This window comes from Epinephelus fuscoguttatus, linkage group LG7 (assembly GCF_011397635.1).
Source record: "Epinephelus fuscoguttatus linkage group LG7, E.fuscoguttatus.final_Chr_v1".
Taxonomy (NCBI): Eukaryota; Metazoa; Chordata; class Actinopteri; order Perciformes; family Serranidae; genus Epinephelus; species Epinephelus fuscoguttatus.
In genome coordinates this window covers 22,041,077-22,066,310 of record NC_064758.1, presented here as the reverse complement: position 1 = coordinate 22,066,310, position 25,234 = coordinate 22,041,077, and the positions used below count along the sequence as shown (strand labels likewise).

General features: G+C 40.8%; 1 protein-coding gene across 2 annotated transcripts; it reads right to left on the bottom strand.

The window, feature by feature from the left end:
• Positions 1-2,925: 2,925 nt before the first annotated feature.
• alx3 (ALX homeobox 3) lies at positions 2,926-15,992 on the bottom strand. 2 transcript variants are annotated; one of them, XM_049580895.1, is made up of 6 exons: positions 15,969-15,992; positions 10,434-10,588; positions 8,193-8,508; positions 4,114-4,388; positions 3,855-3,980; positions 2,926-3,651 (listed from the first exon to the last, which is right to left on the bottom strand). In XM_049580895.1, exons 2-6 carry the CDS (start codon positions 10,578-10,580, stop codon positions 3,304-3,306), a joined length of 1,212 nt encoding a protein of 403 aa, XP_049436852.1. In that variant the 5' UTR covers positions 10,581-10,588; positions 15,969-15,992; the 3' UTR covers positions 2,926-3,303. The 2 variants fall into 2 exon arrangements, with proteins under 2 accessions (XP_049436852.1, XP_049436851.1); XM_049580894.1 differs by lacking the exon at positions 15,969-15,992 and having other exon boundaries at positions 10,434-10,744.
• Positions 15,993-25,234: the final 9,242 nt, after the last annotated feature.

Genomic DNA, 25,234 nt, shown 5'->3' with positions numbered 1-25,234 from the left:
CCTTAACAGTTGTGGAGACGTGTCATTTTCAGTATGGCCTCTCATCGTAATCCATTGCTGTCACCTACCTGTGCTCACTTATTAATCAAGATTGAGTGACACCCCCTTCCAAGCTTATAGAAATGTTTTGCTTGACTCCTGTCCACCCTTTTGCACCCTGACAAAGACCTTAGGGTGGACCCGTTTTCTTGAGTATTGTATAATAAAGACAGTCCTCAAGCACACTGATACCTCGTTCTCCATAGAATAACTTAACCTGCTTCATCAGTAGCTTCAACTTTAGTTTGGTTTGGTGTGGAAATGTATGGAAAAATGTACACTTAGTGCCAGTGAGAAATAGACTGATGGAATCTGGAAAAATGATCCATAATGCTGAAGTTGCACAATTTTCATTGAGACATCTCAGGCTGTTCACCATCTGTTTTGTAAATGGATTATTTCTTTTCAGAGTGCACTTGTACATAGAAAGTGGTAGAAAGGGAAACGTTTGGAGGTGTGGTTATATAGGTTATTATGCAATGGTTTTACTGGTCCTTGAACCATGAACTAAAATGAGCTTGGCACCCCTGATTAAAGGGGGGCAACTTAGTTACCGTTAGATACAAGTGTTTCCTTTCGGGAAGTATTAGTTGAAAGTAAAAACAGAAAACAGACTACTGTTCTTTGCTTTCCTTGTGTGTTGTTGGACCTACTTACATCCATTTCTGTGTCCAATATTTGTTTGAATCACGCTGAAATAAAATAACACGTCACTGTTCTATGAACCACTTTTTGCCTCTCTGGATATGCGCACACTCTACAATTAAATTCAAACAGTCAGCTCAGTGTGACACTGTTTTTTGTTTGTGTGGACTATGAACTGTTAAGGAAGTTCTGCTGATAAATATCTGGAAGCAGCCAAATGCTTCATGACAAACAGTTATGATCTTGCTTCACTCCACTGTTTGACTGTGTTACTGAGTTGGCTGCACTCTGCTACCACATTGTTTAGCTTAGCGGGACATGTTAATGCTGTCCGACTACTTCAAATCAAAGGATCTGTTGTGTCACAATAGCTGCACTTCAAGGCCAAGATAAATCTTGTTGAGATCAAAGCTCAGAACAGTGGCCAGCGGGCAGCTGTACAGATTTTAATGAGCATTAAATCATATTTTTTGTCCATTAATGAGGCTGGGGGTATAGTAATTTCCAGGCTCTAGTGACAGTCTTCACCCGATGACCCTTACACACAGAGTGATGTAAAGTTAATAACCTCCCCCAGCATTGTGCGCTCAACATTTCTCATTTCATTTTCTGACAAATCACGAAAGGCCTCTGCAGCCTGATATATTGAGCTGATACAGATCAAAGCTTATGCCACACCACTGTAACTTTAATGACAACTTAATCCAAACTTATGACCACCTATTGTGAGATGAGGTAATTAGTTTTGGTCCTGTTTGTAAGTGGAATAAACCAAACTGCAATTATGATATTGTTAGTTATTCTATTACAGCTGTCCTGACAGTGTTCAAGAGTTAACATATCATATTCACTAAGCTGCTGGGTTTCCTCCTTTGTTTATGGACAGATAGATTTGATTAACCTGCTCCCTATCTAAAAATAAATATTAAAATTGAATGCTGATCCACCATCTGCCATTTCTTCAGCTTTCCTAAAGATGGCCATCTCCTCAGTCCCTTATCCCTTCTGACAGGTCTCCTTATCTTCTCCACTTAATCTGGGATTTAATCAGGGGGACTATGTAACTGCAGTAAGGGCTGCCGTCTCCCAGGGCCTGGCTGGAATTTGAAGCTGTGGGTGTGGAAAGTGTTTCTGATGGGTTTGTGCATTCTTCTATTGGAACCACATGTTAGTGGCTCGCACAAAACCCCGGCACAGACTAAGGGAATGGCAACTGATCCGCCCAGCATGGCTGTCATGGTGGAGCGAGCAAAAGGGAAAGCAGAGCCAGTTGATTTGCCCGTAAGCCATGTACATTTCTGTGGAGTAAGTAGAGCTTGGAAGGGCTTTGTCCACCAGTGGAACTTTCTTTTTTCTCAATTCAAGTTGCATTCTCAATCTCTCACAGATTTAAATGTTTGCACATCTGACATGAATATGTTGGTATTTAGTAATTTGCACCAGATGGGATGGTACCATGCAATTCAGTGTTTCCTTGACAATAAAGTAAATTGTTTGGGGTAAAGCACAACAAGGAGATTTCCTGAAAACAATTATTAGGAATGTGTTCAGAGTGTGAGACTAAGTATGCCATGGGAACATATTTATGGCATGTTCTTAAAAAACACAACACATGAATATGAATATGTAATCATTCATAAATAAAAGCAGAAAGCAGATGAACTGGCTTCAATGGATAATATTACCAAAACAAAACATGCTCTGGGCCATGGTAACAACCAATTTCTTCTACTAAACTGTAAGTCATTACTCAGTTGGTCGGGTTTACCGCTGATGCCAGATGTGAATGAGAAATGCCTCAATGTGAAGCCATCCTTCTGCGGGAGGCTCTTTACTTTATCATCAATAGTGGAGTGCGGTTGCTCAGTTAGCTTTCCATTAATGAACCTGCCACTCGCTCCTGATACATGAGGTGCCACCTGAAGCGAGGCCAAGTAGGCTGCACACATCTCTCTGAGCACGTCCCAGATACAATGAAGCTCACTTCCCGCACAGCAGAAGTCTTTGTGTTTATGGCAACCACAGCCTGTGAAGCATTTTTGCTTCACAACCACATTCCCAGTTAAATATGTGACACAGACGTTTAGTTGGCTCTCTTAGTTATCTTTTTTTTTTTTTAAACAGTCATGTCAAGCCTAAAATAATTCCGTCTAAGATCCTTTTGTTCCATTTCCTTAATCTGTTTTCCCAAAAAATACTTTCCTACTCAATAAAACAGAAGATTTACATGGAGGCCTTTATTACTGGTCACACTATAAAGCACAACAGACAAAAACAAAACAATGATGACTATGATAATTACAATTTTTACATGCTTAAATAATTTCTCCTCTTTGGTCTCAGCATTGTGATATCAAACTAAAACTGGAAACAATAATGTTCCTATTAATACACTGGGTTTTCGTGCTAGAGGCTCAAGTTTCCCACAATGTTCATGAAATTCATATTCCAACATCTCCTGAATTGTGAAAAGTCCCCATGTCGGCTTACATAAATGTTAAGAGGAATTATTTGAGTCATATGCTGAGGTGGGTGTGTACATCGGGGACTGTGTATGGGTCAGGAATGTAAAATGCTTTGGCTCAGTCAGTGCATAATGGGGAGCTGGCACTGTTGTGGTCATGTAGGCCAGGAGAGGATGCTGCCCGGCTCTTTGGCTTTCATCCGCAGCGCCACGAGGCCTGTTGGCTTGTAGTCGGTCTCAGGCCCCTCGATGGAAGGGGGCCCGAGGCCTCCTGGGAAGCTGTGGAGTGAATAGAGGCCGTTGATGCCCGGATGGTGTGATGGGTGGTGGTGGTGAGGATGGCTGGGGGACGCTGGCATGCCCATGAAGCCCTGCAGATTGCTGTGGGGGTGAGGGTACGGACTCATGCAGGACGAGGGGAGGGAGTCGGCTCCTAGGACGCAGCCAGCACCGGAGCCACCTCCTCCTCCCGAAGCCGCCCCGGGCCACAGGTTGCCCTGCATCTGGACATGGAGACATTTAGGATTTAGGATAGGACAAATTTGGAATCTGATGGAATGAACATGAAAACGCTTTGCTGTGAAAACCAAATCAAGACAGTAACAGGAGTTGACCTTGAAAATGAAATTAAATTCTCACAGCAGGATCAGTAATATACTAAGCATGTACTACTATAACGTGTCATGTGAGCTATGCAGTGGCCTACCTGGTATGTATCGTGGCGAGGGAGAAGAGAGATATCATATGTAGCAGCAAAGTGGTTGCGCACTTCCTGAATCTTCCCATAGCGTTCCCGTTTCCTCCACTTGGCTCTACGATTCTGGAACCAAACCTTTCAAATACAAAAATATAGCACAACAGGAAAGTTTCAGAATACGTCTTGCTCAGGCCATAAACTCACTTTTGCTTATAGTTATTATAAAATAAAGCAGTGTAAAATAAGAGGTAGTCGCCCTAAAACACACCTGAACCCGAGCCTCTGTGAGCTCGGTCCTCAGGGCCAGCTGCTCGCGGGCGTACACGTCAGGGTAGTGTGTCTTCTGGAACACTTTCTCCAGCTCCTCCAGCTGAAAGGTGCTGAAGGTGGTGCGATTACGCCGCTTCTTGTTCTTGCCCGATAAGTCGATGGAGTCGGCGATAGAGTCCCCCTGTAAACCGCTGCTGGGCTCTTTCAGCTTGCCACAACAGTCTGAGCCAATACCAGGGTAACCCATGGTCTTCGGAGTTCCTTTCTCTCTGACTGAGACATGGAGGGCACACGGAAGATGGTAGACAGTTTTATATATCTCAGAACTGACACACATTCATATGCAAATTCTTATATTGTGAGTTCATCAGAATGAATTTGCTGTCTGATGGTTTTAGACTGCTGTTGGGTTGTCTTTAATGATTTTGCAATGCATTTTTCAAGACTGATCTGTCAAATATTTTGTGTAATCTGTTAACTGTATTGGTCTGGAGCCCATTGTTGTTGCTACCTATCTTGGCCAAGACACTCTTAACACATTGATTTTTATGAAAAATTTATTCTTCAACTTAATCAAACTTTTGTGGTAAAACAAAGGTAAAACAAAATACATCTTTTTAAAATACATGGGGTTTTGTAGAGTCGCAGAAAAATTGTGTAGGACCCTGAGACACATCACAAACAAATCAGCATCATTTTCCTATACAGATAACTCACTAATATGAGGATGAGAAACATACAACTTTTGTTAAGAAAAAGCCGCAGCTGGAATTTTCTTTGCATGTGAGGCAACAGTGCAAACAATTGAATGATCAACCACTCCCATTTTCACTGGCAGAGAAAAAGCCTTTTTTTTTTTTAAACCAGCACACTTTCATCTGGATATGATTCTGGCACACAGTGGTCAGATTTTAAGACTAACACACTAAACAGAGTATCACATCAAATATTTTGTCTGAAAATCCCTTAATCTCTTGCTTGTTTTCTGTTTCTCAGTTTGATTCCCAAACTACCATAAGAGGCTGAACTGTGAGACGTCTGCGAAGAGCAACACACAACACTAATGCGGCTGAACAGCTGTTTTAATTTGATTAAGCTCGGAAAACCCATAGTGAACCCTCAGTGAGTTGGTTTGAATTAAACCCACAAGACAATAAGTATAAAACAAAATTTGATTAGTTACATTTGGAAATACAGAAAGGAAATGTTTGGGTTCACCTTCCAAACAGACACATCCATTTATTCTATGGGAAACTTATTGCGGAGTCGATGTCAAAATATTCCCATTAAGAGTAAGAAAACTCGGATACAGCGCTGGATTATATGACAGATTTATATCTGATAAAGCAGATGATTGTTTGAATAAATAATACACATTCTGCCCTCCACATTCAGCACTGAGGGGAAATGTGAAAGCATTATTTCCCTTCCTGTTAACAGACCATGGAAAGGGCTGTTCCCTCCTGCAGTGTTTGGATGTTGTTGTCCATGTTCATTATGCTGAACCCTGAGCTCCAAAACAAAATCACTCTGCGTCTATCTGCAGGCACTCACTCACTGGGGGCAGCTGAGACATTACTTTGCTATTCCCCTAATTCAATATGGGGCCCAACAGAGAGCACTTTTCATTGCAACATTAATTTCCTCGTGTCCATTAGATCCCACCTCACACCGCAGTTCATGCTGAAAATATTCTCTGTTAGGATTTCAAACTGGGGCCGCAGGACGCTGTGTAGCTTTTACGCTGTCAAACACCCACATCCGCTTTGCCCGCAGTGTGACGGGAGATATAGGTGAAATGCAGGAAAAAGCAAGTAGAGTAAAAATTCTAAATGTATGGGAATATCATGCTGAGAGCAAAGGGATAGATTCTAACGCACTGAATAGTCGTGGTGGAAATTTAAGCTTGCTCTCTACATTGAGGTTTTCAATGTGTGCAAAACAGTCTTTAAATCATATGTTTCATCCCGTTTTCTTAGGGAAATTACAGTGTTCACTGGGTTTAAATTCATCTGCTACAGTTAGTATGGCAGATGAAAAACAAGAATGACAAAAATTTAAAATGAAGCAATCTCAGCCTTTAACAAAGGATTAAATTGTGAACTTGAGTTTATGCTGCTGAGTTCACAAAATAATTCAAATAGTGTGGAAGTATTTTATTTTATTTTATTTTATTTTATTTTAAGGAGATAGGAGTTGTATGTTGTGTGTGAAGCATATTTATATATCATCAAGTATGAATAAGGTAAGAAATGAATTGTGACTGTGGGTATATTTTGTCAGAGATATACTGTGGCGCAAACATAAAGACACACACACAAAAAAAAACCCTATCTCCAACAGGAAGCATGTAAATCAGAATTTAGCAATTTAGCAAATATAGTAAGATTAGCGTGTGACATTCAAGCCTTAAATCTCCAAAATTAGTTTTTGTGACATTCTGACCCCGTTTTGTAAAATTAGTGAAAAACTTTTGGTCCCTTTTTGTTGGAAAAATGAAAGTTTATATTTTAAAAATCAAACAATTTATTTTGAAACTATTTTATAAAAGTCAGCTCACCCATTAATTAAATTTTGCAAATTTTGTATTACAAGTGGAAGACTTGAGTGCAAACACTGATACAAACTGAATTAAAAACCTCAAAGTGTGAAGATGGTCGCAGGGGTTTTAAATGCCTGTCCCAGCGTCAATAAACTTTCCTCCCACCGTAGACAAAACAGGAAGATGCGTGCGCCTTTGAAGGTTAACAAAGCCAAACTCAAAAACACACAAAGAGTAGTACGGGTAGATATACACACACACACACAAATGGTGTATATGCTGCACATGCATACATGCAAAGCCCTGCTCACTTAGAGTAACATACCCGGAAATTTACAAAAGAAATTAAACTAACACTGAACTGTCAGTGCACAAGTGAATGCATGAGTGTGTGTGTGTGTGTGTGTGTGTGTGTGTGTGTGTGTAGGAGTGTGTGTGTGAGGCATACAGGCCTTTTCTTATTTAAACCCAATTTAAAAGAAAAGTAATAAAAGTCCTCTCTCAAACAAGACAGCTGATACCGTTATCATAACCGTGGAAAAAAACCTCTATTGGCTGTCTTTGGCAGTGACATGAATCAAGCCGTTGTATATTATTCTGGACACAGATATCACAAAGACCTTATCAGCGCTCATATCCTCTGTTACTTTGCAGAATCATCAACACCAATAAATAAAGTGAAAGCCCACATCATTTCTTCAGGCTTCAGTTCAACATATACAGACGTTACTTTTTTCCCAAGATGGACATTTACAGGCTGTTATATGTGTCAGCCTCTGAGCGCACGCCTGCTGCAAAACTCAAAGTCGAATCTGGCGTATTTAACATTTCAAAAACCTTCATATGAAGAGAATAAAGGACAACTGAACGGGAGAGGCTTGTGGTTAAAACACAGAAATATTAATCTGAATGTTTAAAGGCTGATGGCTGACTAGCAAGCTAATGACACACCCAACTTGCTGCCATGCTGACCTTTAACCCCTCTCGCTTTACATCATGAACTGCCTAGTGAAAGAAAACTTGCTGACATTTTTATCACAGCTGTGCTTTCATTTGCATAGCCAGTAAAAATCAGTTGACACTCCTGTGTAATTAGCTGAAATGACACAATTACAAAACCTGAAAAAAATAAAATAAAATGAAAAATAAAATGGCTGACTGGAAAACTCAATCTGTGTCATTTGTTTTATAAAAAATAAAAAAAAAAGGCATTGCAAAGGATAAAGATTATTCCCATAATTTATTCCTGCATTTATGTCTTTTTTTATCCTGTGCGCGGCCGCTATTTAGTTGAAATACATGAAGAAGAAATGTGTAATATGTTAATACAGGGATTGTCGTCAGCAATCATCAAAATCTGCAGTGAATTATCAAACAGTCATGCTTTGTTTTTATAGTTCAGACTCATATGAAAACAAGTAATGATAATCTGTATTACTAGTGTAGTTGTTGTTGTCCCTGATTATTGGTCAGTTAGTTGCCTTTATTTGTTTCTTTTCTTGTTGTTGCACATGACATAAATTTCTCTGACTCACCCTCCGAGTTGCTCTCATAAAACGCCGGCTTTCCGCTGATCCCTGTCCCCTTCTGATCCTGGCTTATACTGTCCAAGAACTTGCTGTGTTTGGACGGTGAGGCAGGCGGGTTCGCCGAGGCAGCGCCGTGCGTAAAGTCCGCTGCAGCATCACCAAACCTCCCCATGGCGGCGGCGTACAGATCCCCGCGCAGGCTGAGGCGGTGAGGCAGAGGAGGAGGAAGGTGCGAGGGTTTCTGTAGCTCATCGCAGGACAGAAAGGAGCCGGAGCCGCCGTGCTCCAGTCTCGGGGAGTTTTCTGGCGTCCTCCTGCTGGTCTGCGGAGAGAAAGGCAAACAACTCTCCGTCTCCATCTTACGGATCCAGCAGGCAGCATAGACAACAGCGACTGGGCGCTGATAGTGTGGGCGCCCGAGACAGAGACAGTTTTTTTTTCTGTTCTGTGTTCATGTCAAGTGGGTGGGATTTAACAGATCAGAAACAAAGACCCGTGAAACCCGGGTTGGAGTGTGTGTGTGCGTGTGTGTGTATGTGTGTGCATGCGTGCGTGCGTAAGAGAGAGAGAGAGAAAGAGAGAGAGGCGTGTGTGTGTGTGTGTGTGTGTGTGTGTGTGTGTGGTGGGGTGTCTATTACAGCATCCAGCAGTCTGATATAATCCGCCAAAAATTCAATCACGTGTGGTTTCTGTCCCTCCAATTAACCATTTAATTCCTATTTCATATATTGTTATGGGCCTAATCACCAAATCAAGCAGGACAGGAGAGACACACACACTCACACAACACTTTACGCACGCAGACCTGACCGAATAAAATAAAAACAGACATTTTAACTGAAGGCCACGATGACATTGTCTGTTACTTATTCCTTTTTTTAATGTACTTTTTTATATAGCTAGCCTTCTTCATTTAATTTCTTGATCTCATTTCCTTTTATTTTACGCACTCGGGCCTAAATGTTTTCATTTAATATTCTTTGTCACACTGAGTTGTTCTTTATTTTCATTTAAGAAACAATTCTGCATGCATTCAACTAATTTAACAGCTCATGTATTATTTTTTTCCCCATTCGATCTCGATGCGTTATTATGGTGCCAACAAACATATGTGCCATTCTGCCTCTAAATAAGAAAAAGGAAGGCAGCGAAAGAATACATGTCACGAATTACCAAAATCACTGTTGTGTGACGCATTTCTGACTATTAAAAAAAGGCTAATGCAAAATATGAAAAAAAGTAATGCAATAACAAAGCATGTGGAAATCACTTCAAGAGACTGCAGGGGTAAAAAAAAATTTAAATAATAAATTGGACATAAATCCACACGCAAACGTAATCATTAAATATGATAATTAATATAAACAAAATGCACTTATTTAATTTATGTATTGGCAGCATGCACTCACTGTGATTTAGGCCTATTACTGTCGCTGTCTTTGTTTTGGACTCATGCAGATTAAAGACCGTCATTTTCGTTGAAAATGCGTCGGCATTCATTAAAAAACTGTAACGGCACACACGGCTTTTATCGTATATATCCTGCAGTTACAGGGCTAACTACAGCAGTTTTGGATTTTGGAGTCTGTTATTTAAATAATATTGATTTAAAACCAAAAAGTTTAACACTGTAATGACAATTTTTAATTTAAACAAAATAATTACTTCATCTTCAATCTTGAGAATAATGCAACACCCCAGAAAACCAGTTTTAGGCCGAGATATGGGTCATCATTAATATAGGGAACAAACTGATTAAATAGAAAAGACTAATTTTCTGACTGTGCCAATGTGCCTGTTGACATTTACAGTATAGCTCACTTCACCGTTCCCTTGTCGTTCAGCTCTAAAGTATGGTGCTGATTTCCTGTGGTTTTACTGAATAATCCTGGATGTCTTTTAGAAATGATGGAAACAGCAAAACAATAGTTATGAAGGTCATAACATTCCCCTGCTTGCGCTGAAATACAGTTTTAATTAATGCAATATAATTTAAATCTTTGTGGGGGTTTTACTTGAACTCACTTGACAAATGTTTTGATAAGAGTCAATATAAAAATAATAAGTACATCTAAAGTAAAAGCAGAAAAATATGCTTTGTCCGTGACACAGAGCACGAGATGTATTATTAAACCACGCAGCTCAAAACTGGATATCCTCAGAAAGAGAGCGGGAAGATAAAAGGCTTTTGATACTGACATGTTATCTCCGATCTAGACAAACCTCGTCTAAACACAGTGCACTTACCAGGTTCAGACACGGTACCGTTGGTTTTGGGGACATCTCACCATCTCTCTGGATACCTGAGGCCGCACGCTGCTCAGCTGATGGACAAGTGTGTAAACACGAGGTCCATTTGGGCTGAGAGGCCTCATAAGCCCCATTTGATTCCATTTTGAGCTCTGAAATATCAAAGTGTCCACAGTGCACGTTACAGATCCAAGTGCAGGGGGGAAAAAAGGCAGTGCAACAAGAAATATGGAGTTAAGATGGCATGTGAATGATGGCTCCAAGTGAGCTCAAATCCTTGCTTCAATCACTATTTGTGCAAAGTCTCACTTCAGAATTTGACAAATAGAGAAAAGCCGGGTAACCTAGCAACAAAAACAGGCATTAATAAAGCAGCAGGAAACGTTTTAATTTTAATTCATACTCCAATGTGCAGATAATACTCACAAACTACATTCCTCTCCTTACCAAGAGACCCATAAAAGTGCAGTCAAGAACAAAATCAAAATTCCAGTCTTCATCTGGACACAAATTGCAAAGACATTGCTCCGTGCATGGAATAGGAAGAGCTCCTTCAAGTTTAAAATGATTAGTGACCTTAGATATAAGGCCTAATGACATTTATGTGTAACATGACTTAGATTAACATGTTTAAGTCAGTAGAGCGTAGAGGCTTAAAAAGACCGCGCTGTCATGTTAATCACAACCACAATGCCACCTTTCATACCCTCCCACACTCTGAGTGTATTCATCCCCGTAAACTTCAGCCTGCATGTCGTTGCCAGCATTTATCAAACTGTCTGGCTGACCACCATTAAAAACCTCATAATTCTGTTAGAGGGGAGTTTAGGTTTTTAAGATGTACACACAGGGGGGGGACACGGATATGTTTCTCAAATCTCGTGACAAGCATGTCCTCTGTAGCCCGAGGCAGCAGAGCACTCTTGGATTCGCGAACCCAGCTGAGTAAATGCATTCCAGAAATGTGGGCAAGAGGAAGAACGTCTGCGCTATGATCTCAGAGCCGCCGCAGGTAACAGTGTTTATATGAATACTGCATCAAGAGAGCATAAGATGTAGAGGATTATGGGTATGTTATTTGCTGAGGAATCAAAGTCTCCTATGGGTCTGTGTGGACGTCTGTGTGCTGTGGTTTGTTTAATTATACTTGGAGGGGGGGAGCCCATTCATCCATATACTGAAAAGTCCAACTTCCAGAGAGCATTGTCCTTTAGAAAAATAAGCACATGAACTTAAACTTAGAGATGTGTGCATTTGATCTGCACCCATGCACAAGAAAAGAAGCCATAATTAAAAGCAAGAAAATAGCAGAAAATAGCATCAACTCTCTGTCCATACTATGACCAGCTCCACTCTATGCTCCCCGTGGTCCTAAACCCTTGTCCTCCAAACCTGTCCTGGGCATGACCCTGCACAGGAAATCAGTTCAGCCTGTTGGGAGTCCCAGGTCTCCCCCAGCCGCCTCCCGACTCTGGGCACAGACAGCGTGGATAAAGGTGACCCTGCACTCTCACCGCGCACCCTGCAGCCCTCAGGCTAGAGAGTCATTTCCACCCCTCCCTCCTTCACTACATCCTCTCGACCTGGCTGTCAGTCTGCAGGGCTTTGTCACACCCTGTTACACCTTACATCCTCTCTCATACACACTGGCTTGCATGCGTACAAACAGATACAACTGTCATCAAACCTTCTTTATCGCATAAAATCCCGCTTTTTAAAGTTTATATATAATTTAGTGATGTTATAATAGTGAATAAAGTGTATCATGTGTGTAGAGAGTAAACAAAGATCTGACCTTTTCCAGTGACAATCTGTGTGATCCTGCAACAGCATGTAGATGGAGACGTTATTAAGATCGACCTGCCAGAGGAACACTAACACAGACAGCCAGCTAGAAAGAAGAACAACTCTGTACTTCATACAAGCTGGCGGTCTTTGTCTGGCGATCACCGCCTGGGGCCTTTCCTCTCACGTACAGGGTGGCGATTCAACCTGAGGTTTGCATTAGAATAGGAGAAGGATAGCTAATTTAATTACCCGCCATGAATGCACAGAGATGATCCCATATGCAGAGCCAGGGCTCCTCTCAGAGGCCTCCCTCACATCCTCCAGTCTATGTCCAGAAGCTGCAGAGCCAGCTGAGGATGTGATTGACAGCTGCCGACCCCGGGGTCAGCCGACAAGAGAGGTGCATTCTGGGAAGCTTTAAGCTGGTCTGCTGTAGCAATGGGGGTTGAGGTTTCTCGAAAGGGAAATGGGAAGTGGGGTTGCTGTCCTCTGTCTGACCTCACATGAGGCGTCATGGAGCACACTGGAGCCCAGTGAGTGTTAGAAGCCAGTCAGGATCCACAGCCACAACACACGAGATGAGCCGGGTACGTATCTGTCAGGAAGACGGAACAAAGTTTCTCACAATAGCTGGTTGTTTTACTTTGAATTTTACTGTATACATACTGTATATTATTTAATGAAGTAAAGATCAGGGCAGCACTCCAATTTCACTTTCTAATACTGCCACACGAAAGGATGCCAGATCTTTACTGTAATGTTGCATTAAGGTTCCAGCACCCAATCCTCAGAGAGTCAAGTTTTTCTTTAAATATAATTTTCCACACTGCTCTGACAGATCATACCACATTAAAAAGGGAAAGATTTTTCATATTCATTTCACCAATAAAAAGATCATGACGCATTACGCTACTCAATTAACCCCCTGAAGATCTTTAAATCAAAGGACCCTGATGTTTAACAGTGCGGACACACTCAAAATCACCAGTGCTGCAGCCTTAGTTTATTAAATGTTGGACATAGCTAGTCTATGGTTGATTTATCACAAACAATTTTCTGCTTTAACACATGCTGTGTGTTGCTTTTTCACTGTAGTTTTAGAAATTGGGAGCACTTATTTCAAATCCAAGACAGAACTGCCATAAAGGCTCACGAGGCCCAAAACAGATGAACTATGAAAACCGCCACTTCACTCTTTTTATTTCTTTAACTTTTTCAGCATAGATATAAATGCAGCTATTGTGAGACGCCAATGAAACAGGATTGCACTGCGGTATCGTATTCCCTTAACCCGGGTTGCCACGGCAACCAGCTCCACACAGGTGCTAGCTAGCTAATGCTAAGTCATGTTAGCAGTTTAGTAAGTGCACTTAACCTCTTTTATATTGGTCACAGGGAGCTGAATGAGGGCTTACTCGACACAGTAGCTAATGGAGAGAAACGCTGCGTGTGTGTGCGGGAACACCAGGTTATGAAAGCTCAGTCTGTCGTGATAAATGCCTCTCTGCTAGGACTGGCTCCTAATGAAGGACAGACTGCCTCGCTCCCTACTCACAATCTCCAGGAATCCGTAAACATGCACCTTAGCAAAACCATCTGGACGCATCAGCTCAAGCCCCGATACAGCAGACACACGCCAGAGCTAAAAATAAATAATCCCTAAATGTGTTTTAAAGCGGACCGGGAACCGCGGACGGAGAGCGGAGAGGCCCAGTTGGGCGGTGACGCATGCGTAACGGAGCAGACTGAAAAATAGCAATTTCCGTTAAAACAAATTTATAGTTAGGCCGTTGCTTTAGCTAACCGTCAGCATATGTGGCTAAATATTAAATTAAATATTTTATTGTTCAAATTAATAGCTATAAAGGCCTATCAAAATCCCACTTTATCTAATCCAGTCTATTTTAGGTAACCTGAGATATTGAAGTCAAACATTAGCTGGCTGGTAATCACCGTCTTTATTGACGCAGGTTAGAATAAGATAACATCAGATTAGAGATGGTCAATAAAGGCTATTTACTTGAGGTGGAAGAACAGCCTACATTTTCTGGAGGCGTATATTTGTTTGCATTGACCATTATTGGCCAAGGTTAAGGTTGAGGTAATAAATTAGCCTACTTCTGACATACAGATGGAAAAGCAGGACGCATCCGCAGGACGCATTGTTGGATCATTCAGCGGTGAGTAATTACTATAATCTTATTGAATGATGCTGTTTTTGTTGCTTCTATAACATACTCCAACACTGTCCATGACCCGAGGTCTCGGATTGAATTAGAGGTGGTCGCGCAGTGATAAACAGCACTGACTGCAGATCATGGGATTTTCATTATCCAGAGCCAGAGGACAGGAACCTCCTCAGGTCCTCCTGCCCCGCACACACTGCGGGTTTCCGGTGAGGAGATTCAAAGTGTCCATGGGATCAAGGCAAGTAGCACCTGTGTTCATCCAGCTGTCAGTCAGGAATAGTGGGCTATTAGAAAAAGTCAATTTAAACCTTGAATAGAAATAAATTAAAAATATAGAACAGGAAAATAAATTAATTGGGCTGTAGTATAATGATGTGATTTTTTTTTTAGTTGTTGTACCATATAGGCTATTTATTAAGCTTATTTATATTAATGTAGGCTATTTATGATACTTAGTAGCTTATATCCGTATTAAAACATATCATTTAACTAATTTAAAAAGCTAAAATCCACTGTGACATTACAGTGGAAATGTGGGTTAAATAGCGAATAAAGACCTTTAAATTTGGTTTGCAATTAAGCTGGAATACACACGCAGAAACTGACCAAATAACACACCTTTTAACTGTACATAAACTCAGCAAAGAGTTTATTTTTCCGGCCAATAACACTTTAATAATCATTATTGATCCATTTCTTTTTCATATTTTCGTTAGCGGTAATAGCCTAAATACAGAATATTGGGTGGAAATATTTTTTTCAGGTGTATGAACTCCCCTTTTTGTTAACATCTCCTGCACAGATTAACTTTGGCATTATTTTCCGGAGATAAGTTAACCTAGTTTTTTTTCCAACGATGATTTAAAGAAACGAGTTTTTTCTGATGTTTGACTGCAGGATTGGGAATTCACATCGTCTCACAGTTTTCTTTCTACTGTGTTAAAATGAATTTGAGCAACAAAACGAACAAAGGATAGGCCTAATCATTTGAATAGGCTAACTTAAAAAATTCAGTAAACCTATCTGAATTATGATTTTTACAGCGAGAAAAAATAAGTTTATGGCTGGCTAATTATATTAGGAGAACAATTTGAAAGGAGAAAAAAATAAATTAAAATCAAACAGGATAATAGCCTATAGAAAAAGCCTACAAAATAAGTAAAATGTTCCTTACTCTTTGTGTTCACAAAAAGCTTAAAGCCAATACAGACTATAGCCTAACATCGCAAAAATAATAACCCACTCTGTTTAAAAAAAAATGTCAGGGAGTAACCTAAACTATTTTTTCCCTCACTTTTTATTTTACGGAATATTACAGAGTAGGCATAGGCAACTTTTTATAGTAGCCTAACAACTGCAAACCTAAATATAAATCTACAGTTGGCCTTTAAGCTTTAAAACTACAAACCCGATTTTCTATGGAAATTTTTGAGATTGACTTTTGCTGCGATATTGGTAATCAATTATCATAAAGGTGTCCGCCTTTACTTGTGTGTATGTATGTGACAGTGTGTGATGGCTCTGGCATTGTGACAGACGTACAGACGACACTCACACTCGCAGGTCTGTAATCCTGAGGCTCCAGACAGGACCTGCGGCTTTGGCAGCGGCCTCCGTCTCCAACGCATCAAATGAGAAAACTTGTGACGCACACAGGAGGTCTCCGGTAGCTCACCAGCTTTCTCACATTTTTTGGATGAAACCTGTCAGCCATATTCTGGATAAATACTTATGAAAGTACGCGGAAGAACAACACGATTTTTTTTCTCTCTGTCGGAGCGCCTCATAATAAATCTGTCTGTTTTTGCGAGCTGAGCTGAGGGAAGAGATGACAGTTGCAAAATTATAACCAAATTAACGCGCTCATATTTCTCTGGTGCTATCGGCGGTGTCACGAGGATTTGTTGGATTGTGATACTTAATGAGTTTTACAAATGAGTCAAGGTGTGAAAGATGTAGCTGCTCTTCTGTGGTGGATTTTCCAGGCCTGCCTGCGAGCCTAATAAATGTAAAATAGCCTGAAGAATAACGCACAAATGTATAGATAGATAGATAGATAGATAGATAGATAGATAGATAGATAGATAGATAGTCTGTCATGCATATCTCAGAGAATATGTTTAAATTTTGGTTCATCACACAGCACCAAAACTTCATCTGAACAATAAAAGTTTGGTTCACAAATTGCATTTAAAAGCATTTCCTGCAGACCAGGAGAAATAGGAACAAATCACACTGAGCAAAACCGGTTATCTAACTGTGATTTTTAATTATTCATATATTCAATTATATGTAGTGAGCAATACAGGAACTCATATGAAGAGCATCCATTCTTCCTTTTCTTACAAGGCTACAATAGAAGCATTATTCAAAAAATGAGTCTTAAAATGTGCATTAATGTTAGTGCTGCTGGGAAGGGCGTAGGTTTTGTTTCATATTTGGGAGGACACATATGAAACGGGGGGATTAGGGGTCATCTGCCAGAAAATTTTGAGCATCAAACCCTTAATTTCCGGTATTTTGGTGATTTTTTATGCACCAGTTTGTGCCTTCTCTGCATAAATTTATGCTGTAAATGTCTTTAATTCTGTAAAAAATAAAAGTCCACCGCTGCTTTCATGTTTTTATTGGGGGAGACAAATGCACATGTTATAAATATTGAGGGGGACGTGTCCCCTGCATCCCCCCTGAAATCTGCACCTTTGACTGCTGGTAAAATGTCAAGATTGGTTATACTTTTAACAGCCATCATGTCTACCCTGCAGAAACACAAAATAACAATCATATTTAAACCCATGTTCTTTAAAATATTTTCCCCATCATTCTCAGAAATACAGACCAACACAATCAATGTTTTACTGGGAATACAGGAGTAGTGATTCGTGTCCAAGAGGATCACTTCTTATATCTGTTAAATACCAAACCCCCTGGTGCAGTGCAGCTCTTTGTTCCTGTCCAATCAGATACAGCTGTACAAGCCAAACTCCACAGGGATAGCTGGGGTCATCCTCTCAGCGGATGCTCGGGCCCATCCTGCTACTGGTGCCCCGAGGGCCTGGGCACAGAGCACGACCCCCCAAACAGCCACCCAGACACTTCAGACACTAATGCACCACTTCACCCACAGTTCACTGAAGCCAGCTTGGTGGCTATAGTGTTTTGTCTCTGCTGTGACTCATCCTTCGCTTTCACATTTCTTTTCATCGTGCAGGACATACAATTACAGTATTTATATGCATAGACATTTAAGCACAGCACACAGAAAGGTTTGTGGAATCTCTAAGCTATATATTATAAAGACATCATTTTCAATCAATATTCTGAGTGTTCAATAATCTGCATAAAAGGCTTCATGCAGCTGAGAGTGACCCTGTTGTTTTGTCATCAGATCTCAGGCAAAAGATGAGGTCTGTAAATTAAAGGAACTCTGACACATGAGGCTGTCACAAGTCTGCTGGGGAAGAACAGACCAGCATAGCGAATTAGACTGAGTGGAGTTCCACCAAGAAAGGACATGTGAGAATTCTGCCTGTTTAGAAAGAGAAAAAGCAAATGACCTTGGGGGCTGAAGTGGCTGGATAGAAAATAAACTGTTTGGAATTACTCTGCACATTGAGGAATAGAAAGCAGCTGCAAAAATCTGAACTTACTCAGTTGATTTCTCTGTGATTTGGAAAAGCTTTCAGCAGGCACATCACACTAACCTCTAGGCTCAGAGAGCAAAAGCACGAGTTGTAATGTTTTCAACATGTCTCTGCTTTTTTAAAATAGATAAATTGCACCGCTGCAGGTTCGAGTTAAAGTGAAACTAACTTGTTGCCTCAACTTGTAGGGAAGAAGCCCTGCAGCAGGAAAAAAAAGAGCTGATGCACAACTGAGATAACTTAAGGTATGTGACAATTGATCAGTGAAAGTTTAAGGGATTTAGGTAATGATAATGAAAGCTGCAGTTGGCGAGTGGAGTTTGAGCGCTCCAGTAAACGACACACTGGAGACTACGTCTGCACCAAGTTTCAGAAAATCTAATTTATGGCCACTTCGCAGCAGCTGGATTTGCACTTCCGACCAGGGGATACCATTACCAAACACCACAGAGAGGGCTGATGGTTATGCAGGAGTTGGGACGCTCTCGCTCTTGCTCTAGTTCTCTCGCCTCTCTCCAACACACAAGTACACTGTTTATTTATAGGCATGCACACAAACATGCACACACTCACACAGCAGAAAAATGGCATACTAGATGAAAATATATGGCACTACAACTGATTTTGTGCAACGTCACACAGAAATAATGTGATGAAGATTTGTGTTTCCAAACTATTTTGAGGTAGATGCTCTTGTTTTTACTTTCCTACTATATGTGAAACTAAACTCTTCTTTACACAGTCAGTGGACTGTGCATGGGTGGCATTGAAAGGGAAATAGCACTCATTTAAAGTATTTATATATGTCATGAGCTCTATGGGGCTTTTGGAACTAAATAACCAAGTAGCTCGCAAGGCCAGACAGCTAAAGCATTACTCTGTAATACCACTTAGATCCACAGTCTGGAGCTACTCCACTGACCATAAATTGGAGACTGACTCTGAGGTTGGTAATGAACCAGAAAATACATCTATTTGATCAAGAATCCACCAACCTCTCTGTCTTCTCCTGTTCATTCTTCAGGCAGCTGAGATGTGACATCACAGATTATGGGCAAGAAGAAAACTGCTCTTTTTGTTTCTGTCCATGGGAAGCGATAGTATATGCTCCCCCCCTTTGACACAGACTGAATTTGTCCCGGGACGCAGGAAAATCATTTTTGACATCTGAAATTCAGTGGTGTATCCCAGTAAAGAGTTTAAGCCCTGCCATGGAAAGTCTAGTCAGCTGCGACCACGATTCGCTCCCCAAGAGCCACAATTCACTGACTTGGCGAGGGAGCGTAATCTTGCAACAACCTAGATGGAAAAAAAAGCCAGAGCCTTGCACTTACACTGGATCTCTCTGTGCCTGGTAGTGTTCGCTATCATCCTCAATCATAAGCCTCAGCACTTTCACTTTCTAAACTTCTTATCCAGTTTGCTAAGATTACCAAAACGTTTGGTAATCAGATCACCCAGACTGGGACAACACAGTTGACGTTCCCAGCCTCGGATTTCAAATGTTTTTGCAACTACTTCATTTGAATCCCCGTCAACACAGAACCAACAAAGCAACAGTTGTTGTTGATCCAAATCATCTTCAGCAGATATACTGTCAATTTCACGGATGCTCGTTTCTTCAGAGGCGCTCTTTGTCAGATGGTTTGTTGGTGTTGTGTGGAAAACAAACCGGCTACACCGCAAGTCAGAGCTCATTTTGACTAATGCTAGGAGAGTGGAAGTGACCACTGTCCCCTTGGTTTGGAGACCTGACAGTGAACTCTGAAAGGCCAGCCACCCCCCAGACAGCTTCCCCTCCAGCCTCTAGTCTCCATTATCCAGCCATAGCCTGGGGACCAATCACCCTGGCTGCCCTCTCTGTCTCTCTCTTTCCCTTTCTCCTTCCCTTTCACTATCTGTCTCCTTGACTCTCCCTCCTTTCCTCTTTCTCTCATTTTCTCTCTCTCCAGGCTCTCCCTGCCCTGTGCTTTCAAGAGCTCCCTGTGTCACCAGATTGATTAAAACAAACACTGACCCTATTTTGGTATCTAATCCAATTGTGCTCTTTTTCTTCTCACCGGCCCTGGAGCACGCAGAGTATTAGGTGTCCTGGGAGCCACAGGGCCCCCCTCTGTGACTGATCTTAGATTTCAAACACTCAGGAACATCACATATGGTGGGCAAAGAGTAAATAAAGTCTTATTGAACTCCGCTTTAAGCACTCATGTGTAAACAGGATTTAGAATACATCATGATCATGAGTCTTATACTCCTGTGGTTGGAATGATGTACAAAATGATGGATGTGTATGTGTACACACACTGTTTGCGTGCCTGTTTGGTAGTTGCAGTTTGAGTTAAGAGTACGGGAATGAAAGTACAGAGAGCTAACGCTGCTGGTGAGGGCGCTGGCTGGGGGGTTATTGAGAGTAGACTGCTGTTTATTGTTTTATTAACAAGAGCATGTTGGCCTCACCAGGTCAGGGCTTTACCTTTGACCCCGAGGGAAAAGACTAGAGAGCAGCAGCCTTTGTGTATCAAACAGGCAACTGGGCTTATTGAAGTGTGTGTGTGTGTCCATGAGTTTTACAAAGTAAGTGTCATTTTTTTTAAAGCACTATAAAATTTTTATTGCCTTGCTTTTAAGGCTTGCAGCGAAGTTAAGTTCGCTTAATGCAGTTTCTTGCTGTTTTATTAGGAAGCGAGAATATATTTCATGCACACACGAGTAATATGACTTTTAGTGCTTAAATTAATTTCATGCTATCTATAGTTACAACCAGAAACCAGTATTTGTTTTGTCTGGCCAGCTTGCTTAAGTTGTTGGAATACCGGTTGGTATCAGATATCAGTGTATACGCCCATTCAAGACGTGTGGATGCACTTCAGTCTTGTTGCTGTGTATTGAAACACAATCAGAAAAAGCATTAAGATTCACAATGAACATCACAAGCAGCTGATACATGTATTTTGTGTACAGAGATGATGACATCCTGGTTTGGAGCGAGACGACCCATCCCACAGTGCAACATGCAGCTTGTAATGTCGTAATGTGGATGGACTTTCAAGCCTCAAGCCAGCAAGTCATCATGATTATGTCACTTCCTAAAGCCCAGTGACATTAATGATACCATCTAGTGGTGATTAACGGTCATATCAACCACAATTAGATGTGCTGCAATGTTTTTTTAATTAATGAACAGTGAATACAAATGTTTGCCATTGGTTAATGTCTTCAACTTTGTCCTGTTAAGGCCTATGATGATATATGAAGGGTAAAAATTAAAGTTCTGTATATTATTGATAGGGGATGATTTGGCAATGGGAAAGATAATCAGGTATTCAGCTTTGAACAATTCCCCAGTGGTGGAATATAACCAGGGGTGGGACCAAGTCATTGTTTTACAAATCACCAGTTAGTCTCAAGTTTTTGCATTCAAGGCCCAGGTCCCAAACTTTAAGTTTCAAGTCCTGAACAAGTCATAATGCGCTCTTCACTAAATGTAATGTGTGGGTAATGCAGAGTAATGATATGTTAAATTATGAAAATCATATATGCTTTTTAAAGTTTGCACTGATTTGTTTAAACAAGTTTGTTGGAAGTTGTTGTGTCTCCATCTGTGATCATATATGTTCTTTGTTGATCACCACATAATTTATGTGGATGAACAAAATGATCTTTTCAATATTTTTTCCAACTGGTGCTCAAAAACGTTAGATCCTCATTGTTCTCTCCTGTAACTTGACTGGATGCTGTCGGCTTAAACAAAGTGGATCTAGGTAATTAAATGTCGACTTAATGGGGATGAATAGTGTTAATGTTCGTTAATTCAGGAAATGAGGGGAAATGAATTCATTCATGGCCCACTTTTTAAACAGCATACTTTTTAATCTTTGAGCTTGGGGTGAAGGTATCAATTGTTTTCAAGTCAAAAGGTTCAAGTCCAAGTGAAGTCACGAGTCATTGGTGTTAAAGTCCAGGTGGAGTTGAAAATCTTTTTTGACTTTGTCAAGTCTAAAGTCATCAAAGTATGGCTCAGGTCCAAATCATGTGACTCGAGTCCACACCTCTAAATATAAGTACATTTAATCATGTGCTGTACCTAAGTAAAGGATTAGAAGTTTACTTGAGTAAAGGATCTAAATGCTTCCTCCAGCATTTGACTTCTATATCCTGTAAATGTGTAGAACAAGCTCTTATAATTGATCTTTGTCCTGAAGCCTGAATATACGTTTAGATATTGTAGTGACTGGTGAAATGATATCATTAAAATGGTGCAACTCAGAATCATTTTTCCTCTTAAAGTTGGCACATATATGGAATGCGGGGAGTATAACAACTTCATGCAGCCAGACAAACGGCCTGTCAAACAGGCACCTTCAGTGTATGGAAACCAGCTTTGATTACGGCCAGAAAGTCTTTTGTGGGCCTTGTGAATTATGGCCAATTACCTTTACCCTCTTATAATAATCATTTGTTTTCCCTACTGTCACAAGCAAGACCTTGGAGTTGCTATTACCTAAAACTTCAGTAGGCGACTACAGGTTGAAATATATGGCGATAATCATTCCCACTAATGGCCGTGGAGCTCAGAGCAAAGGCGGTTTTTATAGAGCCCAGAACTGTACATCAAACCCAGTGACTAGCCAGATTTTATGACCAGGTCATTTCACCCTTTACTCTGTTGTTTATGGTTTTAATGGCAGACTGTTGCCAGCTTTCAAGGCTGAGGTGGCTGATTTTAACTCAGGCAACATGCTGCTGACCCCACAGTTAAGCATCTTTACAGCAAGAGTGACACTCTTGCTTAATCATTTGAACCATCCTGTCAAAGCAACAGCTTGGGAAAAGCATGGTAATATATAATGGATTGTTCCTGCAGTTACTATCTTTGCTTTTAGCCTGCAGGCTTTACTATTGCTGTTATAGAAGAAAGCACACTGCAAAAGAGACATCGAGCTCTTGTCACCCCGCATTCGAATCGATAATGAAACAGGGTGTGAAGAAAACAAGGAATTAAATGAGAGTGAAGCAGAAGGGGAGGGCAAGGCAATGAGAGTGCAGTGATAATCGATGGCGGCCACAGAGCGATGGCAGAGATGAGGTCGTTTGTCTCCAGGAGAGGGAGAGAGAGGAAGAAGAGGAGGTGTACAGACAGAGCTGTCTGCTGATGGAGCTGGCAGCCGGCCAGACTCTGTATGAGGGCGTCTGAACAACAGCAGAATTTATCACAGTGACTGTTGGCCTTGTTACTGATGAAGACATGAATCTGAACACGGGGAGGGAACCAGGCTAGAGAGCAGGGTAGGTATATCAGACATGCTCTCAGCTGAAAAGCCCAGCAGTGACCAACCACATTTAGAAATCCACATTTATGGACTCTCACTGTACTCTACTTTATCCCCCTGTGTGGCGTTCGTGTGCACGTATATGCTCATTAGGCTCCCTGTCACCCTGCTGTTAGACTCATAACTCAGGATTTTAATGGCACAAACCACTGTATTCTTTTCTATTCAAGAAAAGCATAATTGGCTTTTGTTTATTTATGGAGCTGATCTGAATACACCACCACCTTACTACTTACTCACTCTGAAGAACAGCCTTTTTCTGGAGGTTCCTAAAGTAAACATAGGCCTGCAGCATGCTGTCATCCCACAATAATTCACAGCAGACCTTGAAGCTAGGTACTCTGCAAAGCTGCACAGTTCCAAACAACCCATTAAGCACCTAGTTTGTTGTAACTGTGAGTGTTTTCAGTGACGAAGCCTTTGATTTATATTAAAACCACACTTTGTTGTTTTGATTTATTTTGCTTTTCTATGTTGTCTTCCTTCCTTGTACAAGAGTACGTCTCCATGTGTCTTGCTAATGGTACATAAAGACTGAATGTGTGTCTTGGTTGCCACTCCCTGCTGCAGCCCAGATGGCAGTGAAGCCCTCCCTCCGCAGCAGAGGTCTCAGCAGCCTGCCTCGACAGCCGGAGAAGAGATGGAGGGAGGAGAGGAGATTACCATGCTAATCATTCTGAGACATGAGACTGATTGTGCAAACCTTTGGAAAATCAATCAATATTTGTCATTCACTGGTCTCATAGAACAACAGACTAAACAGACCCCAATGAACAGAACAACATCACAAAGTAAACTCCTCTTTTTAAGAAATAATATCGGTGAGTGCAGGTTTGCTCTGACCACTTCCCCTATTCTCATTTCACACTGTGGATATACATAGGATACTAACTGTATTCAAACAATCTCTTATGCACTATATGATGCTGCTGCATTTCTAACCAGTAGAGGGTGCAACAATATCACAGTGGCTTTTGCAGAATTATGATTTTCATCATAAGATTACACTAAGCCACATGACTTGGTACAACCCTAAAATCAACAGCACAGCCATAAAGTCTACCTTTACAAAGACTGTAATGTTCTGCTTTGATTGACACTGTCAAAAAAGTGTTAATTTAATTGTATGTCAATTATCAATCTTGTAATTGCCTGTTTTCCGAACCCTCATTTAGAAACATGAGGGGGGAAATATTAGAAACACATCTCAATATAATGCAATACAGTAGAACACCACCACTAACTATGACTTCAGGAATAAACATACACTTGAATGAACACCTCTCTGTTCATTATAAGCTCTGTAAAGGTGGAATATGTGGCAGAGTGCCTGTAACTGATGCACAAACTGAACAGCACACTGTAAGTGACAGTTTGGAGATTATCACTTATTTACATCTCTCCCATGTTACTTAGAAACTGCATCTGTTTTGAATTGAAGGAATGAGACCTAAATCCTGGAAATTAGCATATTAGCACTCCCTGTTCCCTCATCTCATAGTTAATGGGGTTCTTGAATAGATTTTTGGTTACATGCCTAAAATAAGAGCCGAAAAGATTTTCACATTTTATTCTACGTCATAAAATATGACAGGAAACACCCCACTCAGGAATTTTGAGGCTTTTATGTGTCTTAACAAAGATGCTAAGAAGTTGCTAAATGAGACTACCGAAACATCATCATGCCAAACACAGCTTTACAGTGTCGTTGTGGTACGAATGTTAAGTCATGCAGCTGTAGTGTGGTTCGTTTATAGCCTGACACTAGCTTAGACAATTGACTGACGATTGCATTTAGACTTTAAAAATAAAAAAAAAAGTGTTGCTCATTTGTGAAGATGATCTTG